Below are 10,792 nucleotides of genomic sequence, written 5' to 3'. Positions count from 1 at the left end.
ATTTCCATGTAGTAACGGAAACAATCGCCAAAAACTGGTTTGAATTAGTGACTTTTTCACGCATGAGTACAGACTAATATAGAAGCATTCGCTGGGCATTTCCAGCACATTAAGAAAGTTCGCATTTTCTTGTGGTGTAAGTATTTGCTTTCGGTCGTCTAAGCAATAAGTCGGCGTAGGATGTGTTAGGTCTGCCGACGACTTAAATGCTTAAAAGGCCAAAGATAAAAACTAACAATTACATCGGGAACGTCGCTTCATGATTTATCATAAGCGGCTAAGAACCAGTTTCAATGAAACCTCTGTGCTGGTTTAAAAGCACATTTGATTCTCTCCACTAAGTCTGCATAGCAAAAAAGACAGAGAAGCTGAACATTTCATTTTTCGTTGTACAGTTTTCACAGACCAACGATTAAATATTCTCAGGACCTCAGTACAAAACCATACGCTTACAACAAGTTAACTGACAGTCTTTATCTTCACTTCACTTCACAAATGTGTACGACCACAATAATTTGACCAAAGAAAATATAAAAAACATACCTTTTGTTGTGTCACGATCTTGCCATATAATAACAATTATTGCCATATAAGTGACATGTCAATACAGAATTATGGCACATCACATGTTTTAATCATAAACAACTTTGTAATTGAGTAATGACTACACATGTCCTTCGTCGGCAATAAATGAACTACCAAGTAGCATAAGAAGTTGCTTTTCGATGGCGTCCATTTCGGTGCATTATGATGACCACGTTTAGAGGTACATCAACATGAACAAGGTCAGACCGTCTTTTTTTCGCCGGTGAAGGCTCAGCCCAGATTTCATCCGCATCACTGTATGCGGTATGAATTTGTTTACTGTAAATCACATGATTTTATTTAAACATACTGCAATATCCATTGACAAAATTTTATCTTATTCTCAGTTTTCAAAATATCAAATAAAACAACTTGAACCACAAGTAAACACGTGACGAGGTCTGAACACATTTGATTAAATTACATTCTGGATGAAAGCTTTAAAGTTTAAACAACGATTGAAACAATAAAGAATAAATTATGAATGGTCTTTATACAATAAAACCAACCAGTCAAAACAGTATTTTCGAACAGTTTTCGAAATGCAATACCTCTGAGGTTACATCATCATCATCATCATCATCATCATCATCATCATCATCATCATCATCATCATCATCATCATCATCATCACGGAGGCTTTATTCGCACCCCCTTCGTATTTAATTTAAAAAGTGTGGTCGTTCGCCTAAAATTCTCGAGTGTGGTCGTTCGCATAATTTGATATTTTAATATTGCCTTCAAAAACATCACTACGCCTGGTAAAGGTACTCTAAATGGTATATATTTGCTTTAATGTGCGTTTCTTTTTAAAGAACCAGGTGAATCTAGCCGTTTTATCATTGTTTTTGCAAGATATACAAAATGTGTGGTCGGCTGCATCGCCGATTCCAAATTTGTTTTTGAATGTTCTCAAAATCTACGACACCAAGAATGTCAGACAGTATACCACATGATATCGTAAATTATGTGGTGTACCGTGGGCTATGTTTTGTTTTAATTCGATTCAAGATAATAAAGAAAACATCAAAAACATACGATTTGTTGTCTGAATTTCTCCGTGGTCGTTCGCATTTGTGGTCACGTGATTTTTTTGCTCCCTCACAGTGATCTTAAGTGCAGCTCAACGTTTTATTTTTTACGTCTAATTAAACAGTTCTTATCAGCAGCCCATTCTTCTTCCCACACACTCGAATTTACAGTATGTAATGTTCCATTTGGAAAATCGTGTCTCCGCCCTTAAGCGATTGAGCAAATACGCGAAGGGATAACGGCGAAGACACGAACGTACGAAAGAATAAATGTAAGTAAGGGGCGACGGTGAATATGCGAAAACAAGATGAAGAAGTACGAAAATACGATAGCAAAGGAGGGAAGGTAACTTTCTGTAACTGCTTGAATATTTTGATCAGTATAGATCGATTACAAAGGAGTTTGTATTTGCGAAATAAATGTTAAAGGTCAATGTTTATCAATATCGGATACTCTCCTCCTCTGAATGGGTAAACCCAACCAGAGCCTCACTCCTTAAAAGGTAAGGTTGTCATGTGTAAACTTGTATAAGTGTTTACCAGCTTTACTATTAAGCTTTAGCTGTTATTTATTTATAATTTGTTGATAAACATCCGTTGCCTTATTTTACTCATTTTGCTTTCGAGAGTAAAATAATATCTTATTTCGGATAAGAAAAACAAAATCATACGAGTACAATGTACATTTTTATATTGATCTCAATCAGTAAAAAGGCACTTTTGAAGTCGTTGTATCTGCTGCTATGCTTTTACCACTTTTGCTTTCGAAGGTAAAAACATTTCAAACTCAGATTTATTAAACATATGCAATATATAGTACTGCTATTCTAAATATCTAAACATTTTTGTTAAAACTGTAACTTGATAACTGCATGCACTTTGAATATTACTGTTTTTGAATGTTGTAATGGCCCATGGGGATTGCTCCGACCCCATGGTCCCTATTACGGGGCAAAAAAAGGTTAACTCCACTGACGTTCAACTCCGGAATAGGCATTCTCCACCAGAGCCCACTTTTGAACAGTGTACACTCCACAGAAGCACCCCCCCCCCCCCTGAAATGGGGTACTCTTCCGGAGCCCTATTTCTGAACGGGTGTACTTTTCTATAACGCTTCACCCTGAACGGGTGCTCTCCACCTGAACCCCATTCCTGAACGGGTATTACTAGTATCCACGTATCTGGATCGCGATTCCTGGCATTGCATGTATGTATGTCAGGGCGGTGAATGAAAGAATAAGACAAAGGGTGACATCGTATAACACTCGATACATTTAATCACACACTAAACCCTTTAATAAAGTCAAAATATTATCAAAGACGATAACGATAACGATTTTAGTCGTACAATTTCATTATCTATATATTGGCATATTATATGGCTACTTTAAACTATAGCCAGTATTATAAATGAAAACATAGAATGGACAATGGAAAAAATATAAACAACTTGTTGCCATATTCGACGTGTTTACAGATTTAATATTATTGATGTTACAACTAAGGTCCTTTTTATGAAACGGATCCCAGGGTTTCTAATGTTGAGGCGAAATTAAAATCTACTCAAACAATATAAGTTTGCATCGTTATCGGTTACGAAATACATATTAACATATGTCAACAAGTTGAATATTATTATTAAAAGTCTAAGGATGGACATTATTGCATACATTTATTATGTTTCAATTTCCATTAACTGTTTTTGCTATATTGTGTTTGAGCATTTTTTCTAAGCGATAGTGGTAATTTAGATAATTGAGTCTCATGATTATAATTCTTGTCCTACGCAAAAGTTCGCATTGCCATAATTATAATGATGCTTATGTGCTTTTTTCAGTGTCTTTGAATGTTCATACGTTGACAAAGGGCCATAAATGTAACAATATTTAAATTTAAGCTACAGACAGACGGACGGATAGGCGTAAAGACATAGGATAAGGCGTTTAATAAGGAGCACCCGGACGGAATATTAAGCAGGTCGAGTATAAAGCCAGGATGGCTGAAACATTTGGTGTATAAACCTGCCATGGTATGAACAAACTGGAAACATGGCATTACATGTGATATTAAAGAGGATTCTAACAGTGCATGAAATAAAACACACGATATAACAACAAGTGAAAAAGCAAACTAAAGTGTGAGTAAAGTTTTCCTGCTAATTCTTTGACGTGTTTTAGTAAAGGGTAACGTAAAATATCACAGTTCATTTCCCATTTCGCGACTAAGGCTAAATATAATATAACAGTACGCTTATTTCATTATATACACTAGCATCTTTCTTTGCACAGCTGGATATGTATGCATGTGGTGGGACGCTACTTGATGCATCGTCTCCATTTTTCGCCGCTACAGTCTGCAATGAAAAAAAGAAGTATGAGCTTGCCTATAGAACAAGAAGTATGAACCTGCCTATATGTGATGCTACCAGCAGTCAAATGCATCAAAGTGGATAGTATATTGGCGCACCTCCTCCAGGACCGATATTTGGGGTGGTTGAAAAATTTAACAATTTTGTTGTTTCTAAGCCTTTTAACTATATACGCTATTATTACGTGTACCTTACATAATATTGTGCGTGTCCAAATTGGCAACGAAGTAGCCAAAGATACACATCAGTATCACCATGACGTGTCCCAGTGTAGACATTGCTAGCCCCGCGGCACCGGCACAGCATGTGGTGGCAGAACAACACGACCAGCCGTTTCTACAGCAGCCGCCGTTATGGCAACAGTAGGTACCAGTCTGGCAGTATAAACCGCCACCGCAGTAGTCAGTTCGCTTGCCTGAAATATACATTTATATATTCAGTTATGCTACGTGTAGGTCCCCATACATTTACTACAGAGGCAAATTTGATCTCGGAGATACAGAAAAAATATATACCCACGTGGACAAACTGGTCTCTGATGTATTTTGGAAGTGGTTATTTATGGCAACTTAAATGTTTTCTAATCAAACTAATAATCTGCTTGGGTATCAAACAAGTTCTTAATCAACATATTCCATGAGTGAAATTTTATTTCCTGCGTTTGAGTAAAACGAATTGGAAGAAAATTATTTTCCCTTGTTTGTAATGGAATAACCGCCAGGTGGCGTTTTATAAGCACGAGTGATTTATATGCACGAGTATTTCGTGCGCATATAAATGTAAAGGTGTTCAGCGCTGAGAAGCCGATACGTTCACATCGATGCAATTGATTATTTAATTTTACAAGCTAATATTTAAGGTGAAAGTGTTCTGTCATTATTCAATTTCATCATATGAATGATATATTTGTTCTCACTTGTATACATAGCGTTGTAATTGACACTTGTATAATTTGATAGTACGTATACATGAATAATAAAAATGATGTTTTCTATACATCATTGTTAAGGAGCTTATGAGTGATGAGGCCCGACATCTAGTAGTACGAGACAAATCCTGTAAATCTGGATGACAAACCGGCAGAGTTTTCTGAGTTTTCCCCAGAAGGAGGGTTTTATCTCAGTTTTTTTCTCGGCCAGTCGACCACGTCTGTATTGTTTTTGCAAGCACGTTGTTAACCGGATATACTTTGCACATTTTGCAAGTTTATGCTGTATGTGTTAATCAGTTTCCCAAATCGCTTCACTGAGACTTCCAAAATAATACCATTGAAAATTATTTATTTTGTTGTTTTCTATAGGAGGTTATAGAATGGTATTAAGGGAATGCACTTTTATTAGGTGTAAAAACTTTTCAATAACGTTTAATGTTATGTGGTAAAATCAGTTGAGTCTAAGATTGAGTTTTGACTTAGTATTTTTGTGATATTCGGGCATGGCCCGTGTTAGTAAAAGTTCTTATTTGATAACATTAAGCTGCTTTAGAGAGCTCATGTACACTCGTTACGCTTGGAAACTAAGCCTTTCGATATTTATTAAAACGGGCCAGGTTTACAGTTAAGACTCCAGCGGCAGACATCTTCTTTTTAAAACAATACGATAACTCTCATTATACAAAGAATATATACTACATTCCAGTCAATGAAATCATCAATCGGCCTTCAATAAGTACCACGCTTAATCGTTAGTAAAGTCACAGCTTAACTTACCAGACATGGCGTCATTATCTTATTTAGTTCTCCGCCTTAAACAGGCTTAAAGATGCACTCTTACTACCTTATAAGAATTACCACAATTATTGATAGTATTGGTATACCAAAAAGGATGAATAAATATCGAAAAGTCGAAAACAATTATCCTTATGAAGGATACCGAGAGTAATTTAAAAGAACGACGCAGTAAACATGGTATTTCTACCTTATGAGACGATAGTAGATCACAGTGAATCGTTTAGCACTCACCAATCATTTAATATGTTTGCGTTTTCAGCTATTAAATAAACGGTTACAATCTTGTTATCAGTAATTAATATTTACCATAAATGCATTAATTAGTAAGTAGTTAAAGGTGTTTCACAAAATTTATATACATGTATTGATTTTCAATAAGAGTGTCACTTTAAGCATACAACCTACATTTTCAGCCAATGAAATTACAGACAGGCAATCATTAAGTACTAGACTTAATCATAAGAATTTTGACTTTTTTAGCAACAATAATGCGCGTTAAGGGATCTTATTTTAAATTTGGATATTCATTTTGTTCCCTTAATGCGTAGAGTCGCCAAAACAAAAATCGTCAAAGACTCTGAAGCGGCTGTTTATATGGACTACGGCAGATTGTGTGTTAATAATGTGTCAGGCAATGGGATTGTATTCTAAGTCAGTAAGTTGACCTGAAGTTATATCTTAGTGATTAAGACGAGCTCATTCGTTACGCTCATACCGCCCATTCATAAGAATTAAGATTTTACTTAATGTCATTTAACTATTACATAATCTAAGACATTATTAACGTATTAGGTAATCTATTAAGCCTAAGAATAGTTCGTTCGCTTTGCCCTTCTTCAGCATTCAATTTAACAATATATGTTATAATTTTTACATAAAATACACTTATGAATTTGAAAGTGTTCTAAAAGTAACCTTAGGCTAGCGGCTGATATCAATTATGAAGAAATGAGTAATTTTGAGTCTCATGGCGTCTTTTTTAAATATTAAACAATGCAACGCTCAAAATTCGTAACTGACAATGAGGCTCGAAAATCATCTGCATGACACACCGGGACTGTATCAATAAGGATTCGGTTATTAAATAGAATTTTGCTGTGGTTAACAATTTCTATTGATCACTGAATAATTGTTTGTCCGCATTTTGTGAAAGAAAAAAATATGCCAAAATACTATTATAATCGATTTGTACTCAATGTGAAGACTTGAACTGAAAAAAAACACACAAACCTTGTATTGAATATTTTTAAATGTCTTACCGTTGCGAGCTCCACTCCCTGATACTGCAAAATAATATAATACCCTTTTTAGTTTTAATTGCATGTTATACAAATGATAGAATAAAAACTTCAAGGACAAGCCCAGTAATCTAAAATTCAAACATAAACCTTGTTTATTTGATACCAAATTACTGTTTGAAGGGGTTATGTTCATCTGAAGTTCTTTATTAGGCCCAGTACACTTTGCATGTCATCCCATTTGCCGGGCATATTTTAATCAGCTTTGGTTCAAAGGTTTTAAATGCCTAGTTTAAGGAATAATTTGCATGACAATCCCCTGCTGTGTATCTTATGCTAATTGCACTGATGTCACAGTAGGGGCTAATTTCCTGTTTATTGGTTCAGGGCTTTTTAGTGTCCATTTCTATAATAAAACCTCCAAAACTGCACAGCAGGATATTCAGATCAGAGATCTGATAAGACAATTAGGCAATAATATTAAGATCAATACACAGAGGATGTGTACAGTACACGGTTTGGGGTGGGTGGGGGGTTGGAGGTGTGGGGGTCACTTATAGAAGGATTAAACTAGGCCTTTAAACATTTTACATTTGTACGGCGTTAATAGTCGTTTCAAATAAAGCACATATTAAACATACAAGTGCTCAGATGATTCTGACCCACCTCCAAAGAAGAGTGTTTGACCCATCCTCGGTGATGTGGCTCATATACAAGCCGGTACAAAGATGTTCATATGTACATTTCAAGGACATCATGTGAGCACTTGTCAGGAAAATGGCCGGCTAAAGAGGATTTAATTTGAAGATTGATACAGTTGTTTCTGGTGGTGATTTTATCAACATTTTAGTGACAAACAATGATTCAGACGCATGTGAGGCGCACAATATAGGTGGATGCAAAATGTAAATTAAATGCATTATTATGTTTAATTCAATTGACTTAAATTATCAAAGCTTGGAGGAATAAAATATATCTATCTATATTAACTGGTTACAGATATAAAAAAACAATACCTGTATACATGTCGTTTTTCAATTAAAAGCTTCTCGGCCTCAATTTCCCTTGTTTAAAAAAACGCAAACAATCGCTAGTATTTGTTTTAACTGTACTACAAATCATTACCTTTTTTGTATTGATCGTTGACGTCAAATGAGTTCAACGCGATAATGCATTAAAATATATATTTATTTGTTTTTGCATCAACTTATATTGTTCCTCTTTAAGTCTCACCTTCTTGTTTGGGAACTATGTCATCCGTTCCATTCACAGGCAGTCTTTCCATTTTGAGTTCCTGGTCTTCGAACTCAGCCCGGACTTTGAAAAAAATAGTAGAAAAAGATAAATTGAACAATAACAATAATAATTTCCAATGTCATATTTATGGCTTGTTGAAGTATTTTAGTTCTCATCATCAAACAAAAAATACAATCCGCTTCGGAATTTTCTTAGACACAAGTTTTAATTCAAACGCAACGTCGTTGCTAGTGATATGAAGAAAATAAATAAATGACTGATAAAAGGATCTTAATTTAAATATAAATGAATGATTGAACGAACGAACAAGCGAAAGAACAAACGAACGAGCGAGCGTTTGAATGAATGATCGAAATCAACGAAAGAACGAATAAATGAATTAAATAATTAATAAATGAATGAATAAACGAACGAACGAACGAACAAACGAACGAACGAACGAACAAACACAAATATATAGGTAATTTAACAAAAGAAGTAATGAATTACTAAACAAATAAATTTACTTATTAATTAATAAATTATCCTACCTCTGCATGCCAGCAGAATGCATACCATCGCTGTTGCAGGCAGGATATTCATTTTAGATTCACGTTTTGCCAGTAAGCTTGCAGAACAGAATATATCAACTGCCTTTAAATCAAAATGATCAAAATCCTTGAAAACGTAAAGCGAGAAACTGGTTTTCAAAAAATGAAATAACAAGTCCTTAATTGAATACCAATAAAAACGTAGGCAAACAAGATTGTTTCCTTTGATCTAGCAATAAGGCAAAAGCTAAGATATTAAATGGTTCCATTTCTACCCGAACAAAATCGGCCCAACTCAATTACTTAAACATTTATGTGAAAAATAAATTATGACACCAAGGGTCAAACGCAATATCTTTGTTTTAATAGCATTTTAGCCTCTCTTTTTTCCTCGCTTCGATTACTCCAAACTTACATACATTGTATTATGGTTCGGAAACGGGATTATATTTTACTTTTCCACAATTTTTTTTTTTTGTATGAGAACTCATGGCATGTAGTGTTTCCGTTTTTGTTTAGTTTCATAATGGTTAAATCAATATAAAAACGAAATTGAATTACGAAAACATTTTCGATTAAGTTGTAAATTAAGTTATCTGATTATGCGGTTTGGGATTTTTAGTTGTGACCGATATGGGATAAAGGGTGAGAGCGAAGGTCTAGATAGTCAATTTGCAGAGAAATATTTTGGGTTTTTTTCCCAGCGGCTTATTTTCTCACTGGACCCATTTGCCGTAGCTACATATCATGTAACGGAGATGTGACAGTGAATTCAACATTTTTTTTCATGGACCTTATTTTGGTTGGTCTACGTGACTTGGTACAGTCCTCTGCGCATTTGTGAAGTAACTATGATTGTCTGTTAAGGCCTTGGTTGTCTAGCGACTGTTTGAGCTTACGTCATGAGTCGGCTTATAAAAAAGCATTGGCAACTATTATGTTCACCATTAAAGCTGCACTCTCACAGATGGAACGTTTTGACAACTTTTACATATACGATATTTGCAAAAGTCAATGGAAACCAGTGATATAAGACTGCTGACAAAAAATAGATCGCAGATTTTTATACATAAGTTCAAAAATTGTTTTATGCGTTTTTTGGTGCGAGCTTTCTCGGACTGCGGCCTAGCTCCATTTCCAATATATATGGTTGTCCTGATAGCGCAGTGGTTAGCGCACTCGCTTTTCACCAAGGCGACCCCGGTTCGATTCCAGGCCTGGGTGCATGTAATTTGGTTAGTGGTCACCAAGCCGGACAAGTGGGTGTTCGCCGGGTACTCCGGTTTCCCCCACAACATAAGAGCACACTCTCGCGTAACATCGTGCCAACGAGAACGACTTAGTATAAGCTATTATAACTTTCTTCACAATCGTTGTAAAATAAATAACGTTTAAACTAATGAATATGTAAACATTGGCCGGTCCCTAGCTCACCTTTGTTTGTGATTTATATCTTATGTATTAGAACCCTTAGCTCTGTTTTTACAGTGTGTCCCTATATTTAAAGAGTAACCCCTGATGGTCTTATCACATTTTCTCTCAACGAAAAATTCGTCTTCGAATTTCAGGAGTGCTATGGGTGCACACTTCAATACTAAGAGGGCGTTGTTCTGCCAAACAGTGCAGTCACGGCCTTTCATCGGGCCCAGAATGGCACATGTTCGGAAAAATGTACGGCAAGTCCGGGAAACAAACACAGGATCACGTGTTTACAAGTGAGGCGTTATACCATTTTGGCGTATGCAGACAGACCGAAGAACTCACATACTTGCAACAAATTAAAAGACAGACAGATGGACGGACGGACGGACGGAACAGACGGACATACAGATAGACCGGGCAGGCCTTGCAGGCAGGCTGGCGGGCGGACAGACATCCAGACAGACAGAATTACAGACAGACATCCAGACGCAGACATTATTTATAATTAACTAAATAATTAAAAAATATAAACTTATGAATGAACAGTGACCGATAAAGAAGAGCTACCTATGTTTTTAAGACAGTTTTTCCACTGCTCCGAATATTTGACGAAATATTGGGTAAAATCGAGA

General features: G+C 35.7%; 1 protein-coding gene across 2 annotated transcripts; it reads right to left on the bottom strand.

The window, feature by feature from the left end:
• Nucleotides 1–2,898: 2,898 nt before the first annotated feature.
• Nucleotides 2,899–8,826, bottom strand: LOC128212362 (uncharacterized). 2 transcript variants are annotated; one of them, XM_052917784.1, is made up of 5 exons: nt 8,739–8,826; nt 8,185–8,268; nt 6,973–6,996; nt 4,175–4,399; nt 2,899–3,969 (listed from the first exon to the last, which is right to left on the bottom strand). In XM_052917784.1, exons 1-4 carry the CDS (start codon nt 8,788–8,790, stop codon nt 4,176–4,178), a joined length of 384 nt encoding a protein of 127 aa, XP_052773744.1. In that variant the 5' UTR covers nt 8,791–8,826; the 3' UTR covers nt 2,899–3,969; nt 4,175. The 2 variants fall into 2 exon arrangements, with proteins under 2 accessions (XP_052773744.1, XP_052773743.1); XM_052917783.1 differs by having other exon boundaries at nt 2,900–3,969; nt 4,180–4,399.
• Nucleotides 8,827–10,792: the final 1,966 nt, after the last annotated feature.

The sequence above is a fragment of the Mya arenaria genome, chromosome 12 (assembly GCF_026914265.1).
Source record: "Mya arenaria isolate MELC-2E11 chromosome 12, ASM2691426v1".
NCBI lineage: Eukaryota > Metazoa > Mollusca > Bivalvia > Myida > Myidae > Mya > Mya arenaria.
Note: the sequence above shows the minus strand (reverse complement) of the source record. Positions and strands in the feature narration are given on the sequence as shown.

Bases quoted from the DNA above. Each gene is read 5' to 3' on its own strand.
- LOC128212362 (XM_052917783.1), bottom strand. From the start codon at position 8,790: ATGAATATCCTGCCTGCAACAGCGATGGTATGCATTCTGCTGGCATGC. The intron at 6,997-8,184 runs GTGAGACTTAAA...ATTATTTTGCAG, and splicing joins CATAGTTCCCAAACAAGAAG to TATCAGGGAGTGGAGCTCGC. The intron at 4,400-6,972 runs GTAAGACATTTA...TGTATATTTCAG, and splicing joins AGGGAGTGGAGCTCGCAACG to GCAAGCGAACTGACTACTGC.